The following is a 22,903-nucleotide window of genomic DNA, read 5'->3' as shown; positions in this document are numbered from 1 at the left end:
ACCCTTGGTGTGTGTTTTCACATGTTTTCAAATGTTTTTCTTTTACATTCGCACTCACTTCAGCTTCACACCGAATGACAGAAATCTGACAGTTCAGTCGAGAGGGAGCCACCGTGGAATTCAAATTCCAGAGACATGGTTGCAAGCTCTTCTCCATTTCCTGCCCCGCTGACAGAGAGCACTGGAGAGCTTGCTCGCAGGCTACTAAATAGTGAAATAGTATACCATCATACCCTGGGTCCTGTAGCATCCTTGTATTAGTCATGCGCACATGATATAATTAATAGTTTTTTATTGTGTTAAATCTTCTAGTTTGGTCAAACCAACATTGAAAATAAGAGTTGCTGTTTGGTTGATTGCAAGTGAATCATGCAGATGGCCCATAAAGAAGGTAATTCAGATTTATCCAAAGAATCCAAGCATCCCTCTGAATTTCAGATTCATGTTCAACATTTAACAGAGGGAAAATCTGGACTTTGTTGTCAACTGCTATCTGGAAGCAACTACAAAGAAATCAAAGAACTGTTTGCACTAGCTTGGCCAACAGTGTTCTCTTACTTCTTCTATCACATGGTTAACATGATCAGCTTGTTTTTCGCCGGACGTGTTGGTGAAGTCGAATTAGCTGCAGCAACTTTAGGTTTGTCTTTTATCGGTGTGACAGGACCTTCACTTTTTATTGGTTTAAGTTCTGCAGTGGAGACACTTTGTTCTCAAGCATTTGGAGCAAAGAATTATCACCTTGTTGGTGTTGTGCTGCAAAGAGGAGTTTGGATTTTAGGATTAACTTGTATCTTAGCCTGGTCACTATGGGTTAATACTGAGTTGCTTTTGTTGCTGGTTCAACAAGAAGAGACTGTTGCAAGGTTAGTTTGTACTCAGGTAATACGTACCTTCTTATGTGATGGAGTCCCTGTTTAAGTAATGATCCAGGTAAGAAGGGAAGCAATTTGTTTTGTTGTGGCGCAATACACTTTCCTCACATGGAAATGTTTTCATTTTTACACAGAGAATGCATAAATCTACAAAAAGGCAGTTTACGAAAGAAAATTTATTTAAACTCCACTTTTAAAGGGTGTATTTTTGTGTTAAAACATTTTGACCAATCACAAGAGTTGCAATCAATGGCCAAGAAATGTTCACAATTTTACATGATTCGCACAAACGATTTCTGTGTCACTTAGACTCAGATGAGATTTTGTTATAAGGAAGTTGGATAGAAAAAAAGGGATTAATATACATGCTGCTTTGTGAAGATTTCGTAAAATTTGATGTTTAAACCAATCAGAACCTTAGTAGACACAATAGTAAAGTTAGCACCTTTTTGCATTCCGACGTGTTCACTGCGTTTTGGTCCTTTCCTTCTTATCTGGACCATTGCTTAATTAACAGATGAAGAAATCTTGACTGTGCTCTGTATTCTGTTGTAACACACAGAGGAAGTGACTAGAACATGAAAGTAGTTTAGGGGTAGACACAAGACATTATTTGAGTATTTCTCCCTACTTCTTGAGTGCTCTAGCCACATCCAGTGAGTGTTTACAACAGAATAGATAGCTTGCAAGCAAGGTCTCCTGGGGTTCCCTGGGGTAAAGGTTAAAAGGGAAAGGACAGGTTGCACTCACATCTCATAAATTTGAATATCGGCATCTGAAAATGAGATGTGAAATGCTGATTGGCTGATATTTAACCAGGTGATGATGTAATGTTCCCTTGGGAGAGCTTGGTTGCAAGCTAATAGGCTTAATTAAGACACCTTCATTAAATCGAAACCTTCAAAAACCTTTTATCGCTCTAAAGAGAAGATCTCTTTTAAAGATTTAACGCTTTTAGAGCTGGGTTATTTGCTAGTTGCTTTAGCTTCTTTGTGGTGGACAGAAAGGGACTCATGGTAGAGTTTATATTGTGCTGGAGGGAAAGTAAATTTATATATGATTTTAACATCTTTTACAACAGACAAATTCAGTTTAGGGACAAAATTTATTTAGTTGTTCTGGGCATCTTCATTTCAAAACACTTTCAGAAGAACAATATCCTGAATTAAAGGCTACAAAGCTTACAAAATAAAATCTTGTTTTCTCTATGCCAAGGGCTGAAGCAGGCATTAGTGGTGGTTTGCCACTTTTTGAATTATGTTCCTCTTTCTGACCCCCTCAAAGACCTGCCTACAAAAACAAGAACTCAAGAATTTTCTGGTGTTTCATCTTCTCGCTGCAGCCATACTTTCAGGGCTTTGTTCACTCATGCAAAATTTATCTTTCACGTGCTTTATGTACATTTGATGCTCATTTGTGCTCCGTGCTGATTGGCCAAAACTGACAGCCCTGCAGAATTCAAACTCCTGAGACGTGACTGCAAGCTCTCCTTCCTCTTCACTCCGCTGCCAGAATGCTCCAGGAGAGCTTGCTCGCAGGCTACAGAATGGAGCACAGTCAAGTCTTCTTTATTTGTTTTATGATTAAGAATTCCCTTAATAAATTCCCCACACATAACTTTATAATTAGTTCCACAACAAACTTTATTTTCAAAGTGAACGAGAGTGTCATCAACATGTTTTACACTCTCATAAATTACACTTAAATTAGCTGCAATCACATTCCTTTTTAAAATGGGCCAAATGATTTGATTGGTTGTTTAAGACAAAAGCTATCAAAGCATTAAAAGCTATCATAAAGTGAAACAAGTGAAAAATTCTGTGAATTCGAATGCAGCAGAAATATACTTAACGCCCAAAAATCAGTTTCTTACTTGGTAAAATGTTCAGTTAAATCTGCCCAAATTGACGTGGCCCATGAAAACCTGGAAGTTATTAGAAGACAATTTGAAAACATACTGTATAAATTAATATACATATTATATTTATATATAACTGGTGGCAGATGATGTGACAGCTTTTGCTCCATGTTTTATACTCTAACAAAGCACACTTTTTCAACTAATCAGAGTGCACATCATATCTGAATTTTAATATAAATTATATTTGTTTTAACTTTTAGGTTGACACAAGACTTTGTCCTCATATGTATTCCTGCTCTAATAGTAAGTACATTAACAACAACTATTGCATGCATTTGCAAAACTTCTAGTATAAGTAACTGTTGCACTTTTTTTAAAATAATATCATGATATCACTTTTAGGCATCGCCTTTGACAGGGGGTCTCAAATTTTATTTAAAGGCCATTTTTACTTTGTCAAATTTGACCTTCTACACTGTATGCTCTTTGTCAGCTGGACAGTCAGCTTTGGTTTCACATCAAAGCTAATTTATTTTCAAATATGTCTTTGCCCTGTGAAAAGGTACCTCTTAGAAATATCAAATGTAACTCCCTCATAAATAGACCTTGTCACAGTTTTCGACGCCATCTTGACGAGTAGGCAAACGCGTGAGAAATTACAGTGTTTGTATGAGAATCTAATGTCGAATAATTTCCGTAAAACGGCTGCTTTGAAAAAAATATGAATTGTAAACTAAAGCTTTACTCTTAAGGATTCTACTGAAAAAATTTGGGGGGCGTTACATGAGCTAGAGGACCTAGAATCTTTTTTAAAAATTTTCTATACATTTGTCTGTAAAAATTTCCGGGGAAAAATTGCAGAGAAATATATGGAAAATTTGAAGCAAGCTTCTGGAGAAATTTAAGAACAGTAACAGCTCCCAAAACTTGTTAGTAAAATCCTTTGCTGTGTAGCTTTAGTTTAAAATTCATATTTTTTTCAGAACAGTCGTTTTACGGAAATTATTCCACATTGGATTCTCATACAAACACTGTAATTTCTCTCGCGTTTGCCTACTCGTCAAGATGGCGTCGAAAACCGTGACAAGGTCTATTTGCACAACAGACTGTCAGTAGCACTTTAGTTTGCGTTTGCCTTATAAACTTTGCGTACAATTAAAAAAACCCTTTTTTCATTGTTTCTCATAACGTTTAACCCCTAAAAACGGTTTTTGTTTTGTTTTCTTTTAACAGGGGAATTTTTTATTCATCTTGTTACAAAGATATCTTCAGACACAGGTGTGTTGAAAGCTACGTACATGTATGTAAAGGGAATTTTAGTCATGTATGTGTTACACTGGTCAAATAATTATGGTTTAAGCTAGATTCTCAATATTTCTTTTGCCTCAAAGCCCTAATTCATGAATAATTAGGGCATGTAGGATACAAGGGAAGTTTAGAAACAACCTAATGTAAAAATTGCAAACATTAAAATGCTGCCACATGCTGTGTTAAAACTGCTTAAATGTTAGAAAACAGATGTGCCAGGTGAAAATTCAGAATGGAGTGGAGATTACACAACCTACATGTAGGTTAAAAAATTTTATAACATAGCACGCGTGCTTAACCTATATAAGTCCTATTGAGCCGCTATCAACAAAATCTGTTTATATCACACCCTTGTGTAAATAAAGATTTTTTTCATAGTGACGTGTTCATCTGTGTTTTTCGTCTCTTTACCTAAGTACCCAAAAGTCGACGGCAATGATGAAAAACTTTCTAGATTTTTTTTGGAATTTAGCTTCGTTTTAGCCACTCAAACTAACAGCAAAAGTGGTGAAGATGTTTCGCGAAATGAGCTTAATTAATAGAGCCTGAATGATTTGTTGAAAAGTCTGCCGTAAAGACTGACATTTAAGAGGAAAAAAGACCACAAATTTGTCTGTGTCGGAAAATATCCAGTTTGTATAAAGTGTCCTCTGTTTTTAATGTTTGTTTATCCTTTACAAAACAAGTTGAGATTATTATAAAGTAAGCTCAATAATAAAAAATTATGTGCTTTTGTTATCGCTGAACAATTCGACTGAAGCAGGAAAATTTCTCTTGCAATAACAAGACAAATTGCACAAGAATTAAGACATAAATTTATTACTCACAAACACAACTGCTGCCAGGTCTTCTAAAAAAGCTGTAATGATCAGCCATTGTTCGTAAATGAATATAAGTTTAAAGTAGGATGACAGTCTTCTTTCCTAAAAAACAAGTTTTCTGGATTTCGCCAAGAAAAACATAAACATCTTTTCAACAAATCCAAACGATACTCCATGACTTCTTAAGAACATTTGAGTATTTAACTTTAGGTGGACTTTAAGACTCTTTTACCTTTGTTTCTGCTTAGTTCCATTGATCGTTAACGAATAAATAAGCAAATTTTCTTTCTCAGTTTTATGGAAAGAATTTTCATTCAAACCAGACGATTGTGGCATGTTTGTAATCGGCCAATAGAAGCATTTGTTATTGTGTCGCGTGTTATGAGAATTTTGCTTTTAATCAAAAAGCAAGCATTTTGTCAGCTATGTTATAAAAGAATTTACTTATGCTTTTAGCTGTGTGTATATCAAGTTATGGATGCACTTGGGAAGTTTGGAGAGCACACAAGAAGCTAGAGTTGCTCTTGGCTGCATTTCGAGCAATTCTTACGCATCTTTCATGCTCTCCGAACTTCCCGCGTACATCCATAACTCGATATATGCACGCTAAGCATGAACAAATTCTTAATTAACCTGAATTTAATTTTGACCTGTAACATATATAACCAGGCCACTGCTGCACCTCATTAAAACAGCCACATTCTTCTGCTCCCTGTAAAGGCTGAATTAAAGGAGATGTACTTAAATTGCTATTTTTGCTTATAGGGTATTGTGAAACCTATACTTTATGTGTGTGTAATTTCTAATGGGATACAAATTGGTCTCAATGCCCTGATGGCAATGGTGCTAAAGCTAGGACTACGGTAAGTTACAATTCACCAGGAACCTATAAATACAGTAAACACCCGCATATAAGAACACACGATTTCGGAGGTCAGGCTGATTGAGTTCTTATTTATCGGGTGCTTAATGACAAATCAGCGTCAAAATGTTCTTAAAATGTTCTTAAATTTTTATTTAGTAATGCTATCTAAAACATGTTGCTAGAGGTATATTTAGCATATTTTAGGAAAATAAAATAACTAATATTCTGTAATTTGATTATATTAACAAATGAAGTTATCTGACAGCAAACATAAACAATTGTTACAATTTTCAGGCTGATCTTGTTCCTATAAAGATGGGGCTTTAATTGGCCAAATTTCAGACTGGTGTTCTCAATCGATTTGTTCTTACATGCGGGTGTTTACTGTACCTTTTGTATCCGTTCCTTAATCTTAATCTGATCTTGAAAGCACCTGTCAATTATACAGTCACACAAATTACATTGTTACAGCTGTAAAAGTAAATTGTCTAAACCTTCAACTCTGATTTCGTGAATACCGTTTGAAGGGGCGAAGGGGGGTGGGTGGAGTGCCTTACGTTCACTAGGTAGGAAATTAGGGAAAGCATTTCAAAACAAGCTATAAACCTTTTCAGTGCTGATTAAAATACTTCTTGAATTTACTCGCATTTTTAAGCTTTTCAGAACGTCATAAAAAATCGAATTTATTTCAATACAAGCCAGAGGAGGCTAATATCCATCGGGGGCAGGGGGGAGGGGGGGCTTTTATAACTGGATGTATTTTTAAGGTTGACAGGTAGATGGGCCTATAACTGAGGTGGAGTGCTTATCAGTAGAGGGGAAGGGGTTCTTCCAAGTGAAAGTTTATGCAATAACAGTGGTCATCACAATAAATTTTCATCCTCTGAGTGGAACAAGAGCCTCCAGGTACAATCAAACCCTCCTTTTTTGATATTAATATCAAATAATAAATCTTTTTTCTTTTAACCTTGAAAAGCAAAATTAGAAAGAAAGGGAAAATAGAATTTGCTTGGACTGAATTGGCTTGGATCATCCAGGCCTATTTTAGAAGGATTCATATGGCGTCATTGGAGCATAACATTGCTATATTTTCCCACCAGTTTGCACCAACAGGCTCATTTTTAGCTCGTGGACATTTTTCATTTCGCTCACTCTGGATTATGCCAACCTGGCTCTTGTTCCATTCCCCGCAGCCAAAACCAAAAATCCTTTCTTGGGCCTTTCTTTGCTCGCAGGCTACAAATTTAGTTTTTGGGACATCATCACCGACTTCTCTTTACTTTTGTTGCCCCAGTGTAGGTGCTTTTAACAGGGTTTAACTGTACCGCTTTGAGGGTAACCCAACCTAAACCACTCAGGTGAAAGCCTGGTCTATAATGTGGGTAGCCGTAAATAATAAGATTTAATGCCTCCACTGTGATGCGTTCTGATTCTAGTCAAGCTCTCTGACATGTGGATCTTGTTTTAATTTGGCAGGGGAGTGGCCATCAGCTGGGCTCTGACTGTATGCATTTTAACAAGTTTGCTGTTTGCTTACATGAAGGTCTTTAAGCTCCATAAAAAGACTTGGCCAGGTGAATTTGATATCATGCAGTGCTTGTTGCTCAAGAGTTTTGACTTGTTCACCAATTAAATAAAGATTTGTCCAGTGCTTATGTACAATCTGTGGCTCTTGTAAATTATAGGAGATATTATGTAGCCGTTGGGTGATTTTTGCGACTCGGAGTCTCGAATTTTTTTGCCGACGGGTCTTGGAGTTTCGGATTTGTCTTTTTATCCTAATTCAGGGGCGGATCCAGGATTTTTTTTAGGAGGGGGTACACTCGTCTCTTGCTCTACTTCAACACCAATAAACCACATAGTTTTTTTCTTTTTGCAGAATACCAGTTGTATTAGAAAACCGCAGGTCATCTCAGGGGAGGGTGCGCACCCCCTGCACCCTCCCCCTAGATCCGCCCCTGTAATTCCGTTTGGTCTTCAGGAGTCGAATTTTTCAGAGTTCATGGGTACAGTTTATTAAATGAACTGAACTAGTGGATTAAGACAGTAAAACAAGACAAAGCAGTATACTTGTGGGCTTCCGCTAGCTTCCATTGGTGTTTTCGGTCATTTTTTTAGCTTTATTTGCACCCTTATCTCATGTTTTTTTGGCGCTTAGTCTCGGCTTCGATATTTTAGAAGTAATGTCTTGAGCTTGCATCACTCCTCTTAGCTCGCATTTGATAAAAATGCTTGAGTCTCAGTCCCGAATTTGGCAACCAGGGTCTCGCAAAGTCTCAAGTTTACCAGTATACTCCTGGTGAGCATGTTACTAAAAGCTACAAAAACCAGAGATAACTTGCTCAGCCTTGTCGCCCCCATTGACTAATTGTGCACTTTTACTTTACTATACCTAATGCATTCATCAAGTTAATAATTAACTTGCTGCAGAATTTTTTATGATTGTATATTTATTAAAAGGACCTCGATTGTTGGGTCTTGTACCATTCAGGTTGGACAACTGAAAGCTTGTTGAACTGGTCACAGTTTTTTAAACTTGCTGTCTCAGGGATGTTCATGACCTGTATTGAGTTTTGGAGCTTTCAAAGTGGAGCATTTTTGACAGGTATGCTCCCTTTACTCATGTCGCTCATTGGTTAATCGGTCGTAGTCATATTGCATCAGTGTAAGGTTGATAGCTTATTTGGTAAAGTGCTGGTCTCTCAACTAGTTAGGTCAACAAGCTCAAACCCAACCACTATCAACCATTGCATGCACTTAAATAATCTGGTAAGACCATAACAAGCTGAAAGATTCGCGGAAAGATATAGAGGATATTACATGGCCGCGCAGAGATACGAAATTTCTCGTTGAGTGTATTGTTTCAACACGAGAAGAGAAATTTCGTATCTCCAAGCGGCCATGTAATGTTCTATTTATTATATAAACACCAATGAAATACCAAACCATTTCACTTTAATAGTATTTTGGTGTATGTAGCCATAGCAAAGATGAAATTTTCACATGTGAAGATAACATGTTATTTTCACATGTGAAGATAATATATAGATTTAGCCAAGGCTAAAAGCGAAGCTCTCGATAATATTTATAGTTTGTTCAAACAAAATATAATGTAATGCTAAGCGGCGAAGGCATGCACCGCCGGAAAACGGTGAAAAACATCAATAGGTCTAATTAGCAAAAGCAACTTTGCACGTGCAGCACACTTTTTTTGTACATTTCTTTGCCGTTGTTTTGCACGACTACAACGCGAAACTTCCAGAAACTTCTTAGGGCCTGTTTACATGGAGTGGGGGACCTCGGTCTAGTGGGGTTGGTTTCTTTTGTTTTCACGCTCTGGGGGACACAAAACGAAAGAAACTTACCCCACTAGACCGGGGTCCCACACTCCATGTAAACAGGGTCTTTGTTACACGTTTTATGGAGGAAATGTCGTACGTGTTCCCGTTCACTTTTTTTCACAGCCGCTCATTTTCACCTTGCAATGGTGGCCGCTAGCATTTCTCATTTTGTCACCCCTACAAAATTTTCATGTTGTTCTTCCAACAAAAACATGTTTCCTTCGGTTTTTTATCGCTCGCTCTAAATCCCTGTCACCCTTTTTCTCGCTGAGCTTCGCTGGCCTGCCGCCCACTTTCTCTTTTTCTTTGTCTTTCTCTTGCTCTATATTCCAAATTTGTGGACATGACAATATATATTTAAGCTTAATACTTTAGACAACACTGATACAGAAACAATTTTCGCTTTCCGTTTTCGTCTTTATTGACTCTTTTGTTGTCTCTGCTTTACAAGACACCGGTGGCTATGCGATTTCCCGCCAAAATAACCTCGCGTTGCATTCGGGTTGCCATACTTGTTGATTGAGTTATTTTAGATTTGTATGCCTGTGGTGCGGACGGACGGTCTCTCCGGCGGTGTACGGTCACGTGATTACCAAATTTTCTCGGATGGGTAGATTACTTCATTTTCTTACCCATGGTGCTCCGCTGGCGCGCTTCGCGCGCGAAAGCTCACCTGGTATTTCATTGGTGGTTATATAATAAATTCTATTATTCCCTGGAGGGGTTCTTGCTCTGTGTGTTTCACCAGATGACTTGACCCGTCTCCTCCCTGCAAAACCCAGCCCCATTGAAGGGGGAGTGGGCCACGCAATGCCATCTGGGTGAGCCGTCCGCCATTTTGTCTTTCTTCAACGGAGGAAGCCCATTCTTTAATTGGGGTGCCACAGGCAGCCCATTAACGCTTTATATGCGTTCTTTTTTCATGCGTTACTGGGAATTTTTGTGTAATTCCAGAATACTTGCTAACCTGGTTTTCAAAAATCTAGATTGAAATGTAATTTGAGAAAGATATAGTGATCGACATTATTTCAACATGGGAGAAGACAACAGGTGCAGCACCGTAGCTGACAGGATTTGAACGACAGATCTTCCAAACACTGGGCGGAGCTCTTTCGAACCTAGCTGTGGAAAAATGTCATATATGAGGTTCATAAGTGACATTTTTTTCACTCTAAGGATCATTCAGCAATGTTGGAGGCGTACCCTATGGTGATAACAAGCTTAAAGCTTATCACCTATTTTTAATTAGTGAATGAGAGATTACATGTAACTGTTGGTGTCTGCAGTTGTTGTTGTTGTTGTTTTTTGTATTAACTAGTGCTATCGTTGTTTTCTTTCTAAGGGACCCTTGGTGAAGTGCAGTTGGCATCGTTTGGAATTCTTTTTAGTTGGGCAGGCTTTGTATTTATGGTAAGGGTAACTTTTTTTAAATCTTACTCTTTTTCATGGATCTAAACATCTATCGCCACTCTGTTTTAGAAAAATTCCAGTCAGAGGTCTTTCAATCCCTTTTCTGGGTCCAGTTGTTCAAAAGTTGCGGGATAACGCAAGGGTTTCCTTCATACTATTCCGCTGGATAGTGATTTATCCGGTAGATATCGCTATCCAACGTTTGAACAACCGAGACCTGGAAGTCACTTTGGTGTTTTGCAAAAGTCCCCCTACCCACCCCCTCTCTGGCACTGAATTGAAATCTGAGTGTGTCTATTGTAGATACCACTGGGATTGAGTGTTGCTGCTGGGGTTCGTGTTGGAAATTTCCTTGGTGCTGGTAACCCAAAGGCAGTAAAAAAGACGATCAAAGTGGCTCTGGGATTAATAGGTAAACGCGTTTAATACAACTGGGTTTAAACTATTAAACTACAAGTAGTCCCCTCATTTACCTCAGGGATAGTAAAGCGAGCGAAATACGCGAGTGCGCGTGGAAATCGCCATCTGCGAGGAAGGTGAAACGTGAAGGGAAGAGAGAAAATTTTCTTTCCTTCCTCCACGTCTCGTCTCTCCTTCAACCGCACTCGCGTATATTGCTCACTCATCATCCCTGAGGTAAACGAGGGACCGAAGCTAACTATATATAGGCTTTTCCTGTTCTTTGCTTATTTCTCTGTTTTCTTTGTTTCCGCCTCTAGTTTATTAAAGCAAGTTATTAACGCGTTTTGGTAATAAAACAGGCGACTCGGAAGAAGAAAATTCAAGTTTTACCAATAGTAGTCGAACCTATGTCCTTCCGGCCATAGTTATTCAATCAAGGGATAGCGTTTTCCACTGGATTAGTCACTATTCAGCGGATAAGTATTAGCAAGAAACCAATTGTGTTATCCGCCGGATAGTGGCTTATCTGGTGAATAGCGCTATTCAACTGTTGAACAACCGCGTCATGGTTACTATAGTCCCGATGCTCCACATCTGGAATCTGAATTCAGACACAATCGATGGTTGTAGTAGGCTCAGTCCCCAGCCTCTGGTGTCTTGGTTACCCTGGGAAAACAGCCGACATTTTGCGACGCTTCCACTGGTTTCGCCGCCAAATGACGTCTGAGAAACGAGCTCAGAAATTCCATACTGATGACGTGTCACTACCCAGATCTAAGTGGTGCTTTTGATTGGTTGAATCAAATTTCCCACGCGGCACGACCAATCAGAAGCACTACCCAGATCTGGGTAGTGACGCGCCATCAGTACGGAATTTCTGCGCTCGTTTCTCAGACGTCATTTTGCGGGGAAACCAGTGGTAGCGTCGCCAAATGTCGGCTGATTTCTCAGGCTAGTGTCTTGATGCGCCCTTGGGGAGTACCGAATCCGCATCGAGACACCAAGGCTGAAGACTGAGCCTATGGCTGTAGGAGCTATGGCTATTTAACTAGGTTCATGTGACAAACGTAAGACGTACTCACTACCGTACTACTTAACAGCAATCCTTGGAATTTCCATACGTATTCACTTATTTTTGCTTCGATCTGACAGTTTCTGTAGAACTTATTATACTTACGGTCTTCCTTGGACTTGGAGATATCAGTGGTCGTGTCTTCACCAGCAGTAGGTTTGTAAATACCATACCATATGCGTTTATTATCTATTTGCATTTTAGTTATTGAACAGAAAACAGGTGAAACCAGTGCAAATTTACCAGGAAATTTCGTACAGTTGGTTATTTGTATGCAGTAGTAGCAAACCTGTTTGACATTTCGGCGTGTTCATCAGTGTTCAAATCTCCGGTCCCAACAAAAATAAAAAATTGTTAATTTTTCGAGCATTTACCGCGCGGAAGACGTTCATTATATACTACCGTGTATTTTTCTAACTTTTACCTAGCATTTGAAAACTGCTTTTGTCAGTTGTACGGAAAGTGCTCTACGGTAAGAGAAACGAAAGGGAAAGGGGACAATTCTGACTGTTGCTCAAATTGACGGCTTCATCATAGCCTGTTCCAGTCGCTGTTACTTTCTTTCTGTTTTTTTTTTCTTTTTTTTTCTCTCTTTGCACCGTACTTGAACAGGCTAACTTCATCAAGTAAGAGCAAACTGTGAACAAAAATGGTTCAACAAGATAGAAAAGAGAAAACAATTTAACTGACTTGGAAGCCGTCTGAAAAAGATAGCATTCCTTTATTGGCAAGGCACGTTGATTTCGTTTCTATAAGCTTTCAATAAGCTCGCTCAATACAATCAAGACGTCGCCGAGTTCAAGCAAACAGTTACTGTGCTCGAGTTCTTTTGCGAGGGTTTTGGCCGTCATTACAGGCTGCCAGGCTGGGATGTACAACTCATTACGCTATACGGAGAACTTAGGATCAGCTAGGTTTTAACGAAACCTTGATTACGGAAACTGTTGCTATCAGAATTATTTGGTGAATGTGTTTGTGTTACGAGGAAAATGCCAGTCAGATCAGCTGAGAGACAAATGCACAGAAGGTGCCATTTACAGTAATAAGTATTTATTTTGTTTGTGTGACTTAAGGTGACTCGACCCAGTTTTTTGGGGGGGATACCATCCTACTTTGAAGCTCTCTGGTATCCCCACCTTTACTTTTATCGTAAGTCTAACACATAGAATGGATAACATATAGATCAATCTACAATATAACATAAAATTTTTGGCGATCGGAGTAAATGTCACGTGGTTATAATGCCACGCCCTTTTGAGGTCTGAGTCGAAAATCTGCTGTTGCCGGCATTTTTTCGTGAAAATCTCTCGGCTACACATAGTGCGCATTAGTGTCTTCGCTGAACAGAGTTTCACCAAAATCGCAAAGACCCAATTCGAGAAATTCAGCGGTTTCCAAATTTAGGTCATAATTTATGCGAAAATGATAAGCAAACTTTACACGGATTATATCTAATAAACTATGAGATTCATCTCTTTATTTTGGGCATCGTTATAACAGATGGGTCCTTGCAAGTCAGCAAAACGCTTTAGGGCCTTGTAAATGCGCGCGATTTCGAGCAAAGCAAACATATAGAAATTATAGTTTTCGCTATTTGTTGACGTTTGTCAGCGTTTAAGAGTCCTTCTCACGAAAAAAGCATTTTCTTAAAAATTCGTAGTTTTTTTTCCTTCAAATTTTTTCAGGGCCACAATTGATTAACTAACTACCCGGACTCTGAATTTCATGGTCATTGAAAAACTGTGACATTATCTTCTATAAGCCCAAACCTGAGTAAACATTGAAGATTTTTAGCGTTTTGGCTGAGTTTATGCTTTGGGAGTTGTCTATTGTTTCTAGTCTGTCATTATACAGCATTCTTGTTCAGCACGCGTGCAATGACCACGCTTGGCTGACTTCCGAAAGCTCACCGAGAAATGTTTTTTTTGGTACAGTGAGACAGCCCATCGCGTGTTACATAGAGGTTTATCTCACAATTTTTAATCAATTCTCGTGCTTCTTGTGCCGTTGCAAAAAAATCAAGAAGTGCTACACACTAAATCTACTTACTATTAAAAAAAATATCATTTTTTCATAGGTTTAATGCAAGCCAATAGCCGATCTTCAATGTTTACTCAAGTTTGAGCTTATAAAAGATAATGTCACAGTTTTTCAATGACCATGAAATTCAGAGTCCGGGTAGTTAGTTAATCAATTGTGGCCCTAAAAAAATTTGAAGGAAAAAAAACTACGAATTTTTAAGAAAATGCTTTTTTCGTGAGAAGGACTCTTAAACGCTGACAAACGTCAACAAATAGCGAAAACTATAATTTCTATATGTTTGCTTTGCTCGAAATCGCGCGCATTTACAAGGCCCTAAAGCGTTTTGCTGACTTGCAAGGACCCATCTGTTATAACGATGCCCAAAATAAAGAGATGAATCTCATAGTTTATTAGATATAATCCGTGTAAAGTTTGCTTATCATTTTCGCATAAGTTATGACCTAAATTTGGAAACCGCTGAATTTCTCGAATTGGGTCTTTGCGATTTTGGTGAAACTCTGTTCAGCGAAGGCACTAATGCGCACTATGTGTAGCCGAGAGATTTTCACGAAAAAATGCCGGCAACAGCAGATTTTCGACTCAGACCTCAAAAGGGCGTGGCATTATAACCACGTGACATTTACTCCGATCGCCAAAAATTTTATGTTATATTGTACATTGATCTATATGTTATCCATTCTATGTGTTAGACGTACGGTAAAAGTAAAGGTGGGGATACCAGAGAGCTTCAAAGTAGGATGGTATCCCCCCCCAAAAACTGGGTCGAGTCACCTTAAATCACCTATTTGATTGGTTATTTAACAATGAAAATTCCATTCATCATTTTTTACCTCTGTCCGTCTTAGCAAAGTGTTTTTTTTTTCTTAAATTTTTCATGGAGACATTTTCATTTCTTTCAGTGATGTTTTGGTTGTGTACAAGAGGAACATTCGCATCGTGGTAGTCTTGTTTTTCTTTGATGGAATTCAGGTATATGTCTGCTTACTTCGAACTGACCCATGTATAGCTTTGGCTAATAAGCTGACAAGTTGATTAGTAACTGATTTTTGTGCCACTGTTACTAACAGTACATTGGGCTGATATCCATTTGACAACTTAGGGGGAATAGTCCATTTCGCATAGTTTTCCAGGAACTCGCTGTAGAGCTTAATGCTAGCCTCAGAGGAAATTTCGTTCCATTGTTAGCTCCTACAGCTTGCTGACATAAATTCATGTTGGAACTTTGGGAGAAAGATAAATTTGGGGAAATTTCACGAGGGGCACTCAACGATGACCTTTTTAGGGTAAGAATCCGTTATAAGTGGGCAATTATACCATATATGTTCGAAAATCCTAGGAGAGGCAGGCAAGCAAGAAATTTTACCACAACTATTCCGAAAATTCTGGATCTCAAATCGTTTTCCGAACAGATATTTTCCAAAATTGACGTTGGGTGCCCCTGATATCACTGTGGTAGTAGAAAATCTGCATGCCCACATTGCCTTAAGAACCGCTTTCTCCACCATTATAACTTAATGGACCACTTCACCATTGCAGCTTGATGGACTGATTTTATAGGACAAGTTTGAGTAAGAGTTGGTATTAACAATATTATGTGTTTGCACATGTTTGCATTGGTGACCTTTCTTTTTAGGGTGTCTGTAGTGGGATTGTACGAGGGGCTGGCCGACAGAGGATAGGAGTACTGATCAATTTTCTGTCATATTTCGTGGCTCTTTCCGTTGGGATCACTTTAATGTTTTTTGTCTTCCATGAAAGCGCAGGTAAAAAAGACATGTTCATGGAATAAACTCGTTGAGCACGGAAACAGAAGCTCATGAGTTTCTGATGGGATTTAATTTAACTGGTTACTGCTGAGGAATTTTGATGAAAGGGTAAATCTAACCAAAAGCGATGATACAAAACAGAAAAAATAGCCTTCGATTTTATGCGATTCAGATTGATATACGGTTAAACGTTAAAACAAAATTGTTTTGTTTTGGACCTCAAAAAAGGGCGGTGCGTCCGTATTAGATGAATGAAAGTATTTTTCGCCCCATGTATTTAAAGGGACAGTCTGGGATTCCGGATTTAATGCTGTCGATTCCAGATTCCAGGCACTAGATTCCGAACTTTGTCAGTGGAATTTGGATTCCGGATTCCAATCTTTAAAGGGATTCCGGATTCCTTGAGCTTTATCCCGGATTCTAAAGCTCAAGATTCCTGATTCCACAAGCAAAAATTTCCTAGATTCTGGATTCCAAAAGCAAAAATTTCATGGACTCCGGAATCTGGAGTCCCTTATACATGGGGCGAGTATTTTAGTCAAATGTTGGAGGCCCGGGTGCCGTTAATATTAACGGAATTATTTCCGTAATAGCAAGCTATCTGTAGGGCGGGAGTTAACTATTACTTATTTATTATTATTATTATTATTATTATTATTATTATTATTATTATTATTATTATTATTATTATTATTATTATTATTATTATTATTATGCCTTTTTTTCTTGTTGTGTTAAAGGTCTGTGGATTGGTATTTCAACTGGAGTGTTTCTTCAGGTAGGCATGACTCGTGACGACTCCCATGTCACTTCCGTAAAGTTTAGTATTAAAGTATAAGCAGCTTTTCCCGGCCTATTGCTGCTTTCGAGGTAGACTTTATAATAATAAGAATATAATAATAATAATAATAATAATAATAATAATAATAATAATAATAATAATAATAATAATAATAATAATAAAGGTCTTTATTAAACACTCTAAACAACAGACGTGTTTAGTTACAATGATATAAATTTAGTTGCTACAAGTCGACCTAGGAGTTTTTTTAAAGGTGATGTTACTGAGCGATTTGCAACGACGATTTTTAGCGCAACACAGCGTTGCAACGGACATCGTTGCGACATTGTTCCAGCATTGCAACGTTGTGTTGCGCTAAAAATCGTCATGGGAATCGTCCCGTGTAACATCACCTTAACGAGCGCAACGAGCTACGGGCCGCGAAGCGGGCAAGCGAGCGACGAAGTCGCGAGAGGTCGACCTTCGTCTCGCGCCATATTGAATCGGACGAAGGACTTTTTTGAAAGTCAACTTTCCAATGATCGCTTGTTTTTGGGTGTCCAGCTAAAATGTGTAACGTATTGTGTGAAAAGTTGAAGACACACTCAGTAAGCGATGCCTCAAGGACAGACGTCCAGTCGACAAAACTAACATTAATTCCAAACCTACGACTGTTTCCATGCAGTTAATTTCACTACAGAAAATTCATTCCCTACATGACTGAGTCCGTAAGGCGAGGGAGTCACAATTGATAGCTAAGGCCATGACTCTGAACCTAATGGCCTAAACCCCGGGGACGAATTGTAGTCTATATCCTTATTAATTTTCTCTTTCTTTTAAACAATTTCTGTTGCGACGTTCTCCATCAAAAAAATATATTGAGTAATAGTTCTATCATAACTTCACTAACATCTGAAAACCGGAAGAAGGCTGGTGTGGCAAGCCGAAATATTGTTTTCAAAAAAGCAGTACACGTTGCTATATCAGCTTTGCAGTAGGCTTCAGACTTTTCGATTTTTGTTCTTCATTTTTTAGCCGATTAGATCTCTTTTCTAGAGATCCAACGTTGACAACCAGCAGGATCGTCGTCCACGGTTTTTGCTAGTAATTTCTTTTATGTAGTCAGAAGGATTGTTAGCAGTATGATCGAAAATAGAAGTTTGGAATGCATGGCATAGCCCTTTTACTTGTGTACTTGTGCTTACACTACTGACAATATTTTATCTCATCTTTCCCTGTTTCATTTCAGGCTTGTTTATATTTATTTCTTCTCTGGAGAACAGATTGGGACAAACAAGCTGAATTAGTAAGTGATGCCTTTTTGCAGGGTATAATTGAAAAGTCCAAAGCCCAACATCCGTCCTCTAATATTTAACATTTTTGTAACTTCTCTTGAGTCTTAACTCAGAAGATTCTGGAGATAAAGAACCAAACTATAATCTGTAGCTGTAGCGTAAAAGGAAATCACATTTAGGGCCTGTGTACATGAAGGTGGTTGACCCCAGGTTCGTGAGGAAACCTTTGCAGACGGGGTAAAAAAAAAATCACCCGGGTTTACATTCAATCTTACAACTCCGCCATCTGAAGTGCACTTTCTGAAGATTGTTGAATGGTCGCTAAGCTCGTAAAAAAAGGCAGCAGGCAAACCACGTGTTTTGACGGTTTTCTTCTCTCACTTGCTGCTCTTGCTGCAATCTCGCAGTGTTGTCGCTTTTTATTGTCACTTTTAATGAGATGCAAAATCTCCGCATAAGGCAGTTAACAAAACATGTTAACTCGAATCCGTCCTCGGTTACCCCACTTGAAACGTTTACATGGCAAAATTTGGCCCTGGCTGAGGGCGTGGTCTGACAGACCGGGCCCCTCATCTTGACGGGTCACCCATATATCATGTAGACGTGATTATTAAAAATGTTACGGACAGGTGGGTCACTCCATCCAAGCGAGTTGTCTCACATATTTCTCTCCTGGGGTCCCCCAGATACCTCCAACATCACTTGGGTCTAAACGTTTAGACCCAAGTCAAATTTAGAGGGATTTGTATGTAGTCATCAGAACATAACTGGGCTAATATCTCACACAGACAACTTGCCCCACAATGCTAGTCTTTGGGAAGTAGGCCTTTTGGATGTTGTTTTAGAATATCCTGGCAAATCCCGTAATTTCACGAATTTAATTTTTTATGACGTCACACTTTAGTACTCTATAGGTTGAAGATTTTATTGTAGACTAGGGAAACCGGGAATTGCCACTCAAAACTAAAAAAAAAATCAAATCGGCAAGTTTAAATTTACGCAACTCAGCCTAAAAGCTGCTCTAAGATAGGGGGGATCAGGGGAGTTTAGTCTAGTGTAGGCTAGCAAAATTTAGCTTAACTAGCTCTGGTATCCGGGTCGAGATGGTTGTCAAGGTGCATTGTGGGACTGTTATGGGGGACGCATTTCAACATGGCGGCAAATTTGTCCCATGGAGAATAAGAGAATTTGGTAGAAGATCAAAGCATACATACATACATACATACATACATACATAAACTTTATTAAAGTGTCAAGGTATTTAGCTAAAAGCTAATTGTGGACACTAAACTAATTGTGGACACTAAGCTAATTGTGGACACTAAGGTAATTGTGATAATTTTATTATTTCTCACAACCCTTTCTCATGATTATGTACTGATGTTTGTCACTTTTGGGAGTTGAAGAGTTATTTAAACTGAACTATCAGTCGTGGGTTTTATTTGAAGTTCCTTATTCAGACGATGGTTCTTCATTTGCCAGGCACAGCGAAGAACGGCTGCCAAGACTGTGAGAGCTTCAACCTCTGAGGACTTGTTAAATAGAGATCAAGCTGGACACTCCGCCAAAAAACACAAAGGTGCGATGATTAGTCATACTCAAGACACCATCACATGTAAGAAGAAGCGGATAAAACTCATGAGAAATTTCCTCTTATGCCTCTGATAACAATCTCATGATTGAAAATGTTGAGGTTGTGGGATCTTTGTAAGATAGTCTCGTAAAAAGTATGTGATGAGGCGTGGTTTCCTTCCCAGAAAGATCTTGGAAAGAACCTTCGATCTTCTCCGTCCTTCGGAGTCACCCCCCTCCCTTCACAAATGAGGCATCCTCATACCTTTCAGCGGATACAATATGTGGATTGTGTACCATTTCGTGTACTTAAAGGTCGTCCGTCGTTTCGATACGGGTGTCCTTCGCCTTTGAAACACTAACTTGGCACAAAAAGAGCGCAGAGTTTATGTATCGTTTTTTTTTTTTCAGACTTGATTCTTGCAAGCTGGATCAGCAAAAGCTCGTCACTTCCATTTCTGAATCACATCGATGCCAATAACTCTCAGTTTCGACTTACTTTACTTCCAAATGATGTGAACACTTCGTTAGAGTTTGATAGTCACCAAAAAGAGATTGAATCAGAAGCAACTGCTAATATGAAAAGGAGTCACAGTCTTACCTCAGTACAAAAGAGAGCTCTTATTGTAAAGCGACTTATCCCTCTCGTAATATCTCTGATGATTTTAGGCGGCGCTGTAGCCGTACGGTTTGTAATTCCTTTGCCTTCATCGCACGAGACTTCTTTATTTGGAAATGATACACTTACTTCAAAGACTACTTGTCGCAATTTAACCACGGTAGTAAACATTCACTTATAATAACCTATGATTGCGGGATTGAGGCTGATCAATTTGTTATTTACCGGGTTCGTAGTAAGAAATCAGGCTGAAATTTTCTTAAAGTGTTATTAAAATTTGTTTGAGAAATACTATACTGTATAAATTACGAGAAGTTTAATTAACATACAAAATTATTTAAAAATTAAAAATTATAAAATACCGTTAATATAAATATAAGCAAACGTACGAGTTACTGTATTGATTTCTTATCTTAGCATCATTTTTTATCTTTTTATATAAGAACATGTTTTAATAATCAGGCTGATGATAACGTCATTTTACTACTATGACCAGAAACCTTCAGGCTTTTACTTTCTTTGGCAAATTAGAGCTTTTGTTATTTAAACCTCACTGGTATCGCCAAATTTAATTATGAAAGAAAAAACGAAATGAATTCTGGTCTTAATAGTAAAAAGACGTCATCGTGCAAACGGCCTATGAGCTTTTTCACTCACTTGGCCATCATCTATGCAAATTTATTGGAACAAAAGAAAGCGTTTGCATGAGAAAAGAAATCAACTCCCACAGGATTGGTTTGGAACACCAACTTTGCGGCCGTTTCATTGTTTTGGGACACAAATATGGCCGCCGTGACGTCATGTGAAAACACCCTATATTGGGTCTTGTATATGCAAGGCTTTGTAAACAAACTTTCAGCCTGATGTTCTTAATGTACATGTTCTATTTAGAGCAGTTTTCACTTGACTGTCGAATTGGGATTGGTTTTGGTTTTGGTTTTGGTTTTACTACGTCCTTTGGTTGGCTAGTGTATTTACTTTGGTTTTGGTTTTACGACAGTCAAGTGAAAACCGCTCTATATGCGGGTTTTTACTTAGTATATTAGTATTAGTATATTGCGAAGTCATTGTGTCAATGCAGTTGAAATTGCAAAGCGATTCTTGCTTTCTATTTTGCGAATTTTTCCTTAGTTGAGCAAAGTCCTCGATATAAGGAACGATTTTCTTTGCCCCAATAATGGTAAAATATATGAAAAAGAACCTCAATATTGTCAGTCCCTTGGCCCTTCGTTAAATCGAGATTCCATTGTAATTTATATGATTTTCAATTCAAATTTATTTAAATCTAATATATGTAGTTATTACTATTTATTGTATTGAGGTGTTTCCTTATTGGTCGAAGAAAACAATAAAACATCGTTGTTGTTCATTATTTCCCATTGTTCACGGTTAGGGTATCTGCGAACCAATTGGCTTTTAGGGTTAGGAGAGCTGCGACATTACCCTAAAAATATCGCATCCAATTAATGACTGGGTTTGCATTTTATTTTACACACATTTTATTTTATTGTGTTTTGATGTAAAAGTACAATAACATGCCCGCGGGTCATGTTTACAGGAAATAAATACAACTAGATACAGCTAAAAGTAACAAGAGAACTACAGAAACTAAAATTGACAACATTGACTAGTTATGACAAGAGACTACTGATACACTAAACGATATTAATGATTACATATCAACTAAGAGGAAAATAAACTCAACTTAACTTTTTGAACGATTTTTGGGAGATCAATATAATAGTCTTCTGAAGCTAGGATCTTGCAGAGTGTTTGTTTTATTTTCCTCTTAAGGGCATTTTTTGAAAGCTTTCTTAAAGATACAGGCATTTCATTCCATATTTTTGTTCCGATTCTAGAAAATGAATCAGTCGCTTGAATTGAGAGTCTGGAACTTTGTGTGTAAAAGCTATTGCCCCCGCAGGGATTTCGCCTAGAAGGCGAAATCCCGAGGAGGCACTCTAGTAACTCGCGCGTATGTTAAGGAAAGTACTTACAGTTGAAATATACAGTCATACAGTCGATATAGAAAAAATCTCGATTTGCTTGAACAGGGGCCTCGAGGAATCGGTAGGTAATGATGACGTTTCTATTGTTCGCGCCCGCAAGTAAGAAATGGTTAGGGTGACGTAAAGATAGAACATCCCCAAGGGACCGCTTAGGTTGATTTTGTGACATTTACTGTGCAGTCATACTTCGATAGTCTTTTGCGTTATGTGTTATCAGTGACATTCTGTGGAGCAGTTGTTTCAGTGAAAGTTACGCCTTATGGACCAAAATTTTAACGACACTCGTTAAGCGCAGAAGAAGTTATAAGGTGCGTATAACTTTGTATACTATAAACACTTGGAGAGTTTGCCAGACACGAGTTCATAAATCTTTCACTGGAAACCTTGCCAGACACTCTTTCTCTCTCTTTGACCGGAAAAAGACTCAGGCCCAAACAAGCAAGACGAGTGAACAACGGCTAACTTCTCACTAGCAGAACGATGGACGATTACAGAAATTCGCCGACAATCAAATTCTGTGCTGACTTATTACCTGCTCACAGATGTCCTTCCGCTATGAAGTTTAAAATAAGACTAGAATGCGCGAGTGTGAAATGATCAAACGTCATTTTAATTTCTAAGGCTTTCCTTTCCGGCAAATAAAGTGAACTAAATGTAAAAAGTGAAATAGAAACAGCGAAAAATTAAACTTCTAATTAAATCTTTTCTTATAGTTTAGAATAAACTATTCTCGAAACGGAGAATATTTTGATCAAAGCTGTGTAAATCGAACCGAAACTGTGCACGGAACCTTTCGTTTATCTCCTGTATTTATCTCACCTATTGTATGGAATATGTGTGAAGATCTTCATTATGAATCGGTA

At 38.3% G+C, this 22,903-nt stretch overlaps 1 protein-coding gene across 1 annotated transcript in view; it reads left to right on the top strand.

Annotated features, from left to right (window-relative positions):
• Window positions 1-21,403, top strand: part of LOC140928158 (multidrug and toxin extrusion protein 2-like) — a 26,274-nt gene extending 4,871 nt beyond the window's left edge. The window contains exons 2-16 of the mRNA XM_073377865.1: window positions 313-866; window positions 2,997-3,039; window positions 3,970-4,014; window positions 5,631-5,728; window positions 7,207-7,304; window positions 8,222-8,335; window positions 10,414-10,481; window positions 10,785-10,893; window positions 12,036-12,111; window positions 14,898-14,967; window positions 15,632-15,761; window positions 16,505-16,542; window positions 17,795-17,851; window positions 19,323-19,419; window positions 19,824-21,403. Of these exons, the coding sequence (XP_073233966.1) occupies window positions 370-866; window positions 2,997-3,039; window positions 3,970-4,014; window positions 5,631-5,728; window positions 7,207-7,304; window positions 8,222-8,335; window positions 10,414-10,481; window positions 10,785-10,893; window positions 12,036-12,111; window positions 14,898-14,967; window positions 15,632-15,761; window positions 16,505-16,542; window positions 17,795-17,851; window positions 19,323-19,419; window positions 19,824-20,212 (1,929 nt within the window). The 5' untranslated portion in view covers window positions 313-369 and the 3' untranslated portion in view covers window positions 20,213-21,403. The remainder of the gene's footprint in view (window positions 1-312; window positions 867-2,996; window positions 3,040-3,969; window positions 4,015-5,630; window positions 5,729-7,206; window positions 7,305-8,221; window positions 8,336-10,413; window positions 10,482-10,784; window positions 10,894-12,035; window positions 12,112-14,897; window positions 14,968-15,631; window positions 15,762-16,504; window positions 16,543-17,794; window positions 17,852-19,322; window positions 19,420-19,823) is intronic.
• The last annotated feature ends 1,500 nt before the right edge of the window (window positions 21,404-22,903 follow it).

The sequence above is a fragment of the Porites lutea genome, chromosome 2 (genome assembly GCF_958299795.1).
Source record: "Porites lutea chromosome 2, jaPorLute2.1, whole genome shotgun sequence".
NCBI classification, from domain to species: Eukaryota; Metazoa; Cnidaria; class Anthozoa; order Scleractinia; family Poritidae; genus Porites; species Porites lutea.
Note: the sequence above shows the minus strand (reverse complement) of the source record. Positions and strands in the feature narration are given on the sequence as shown.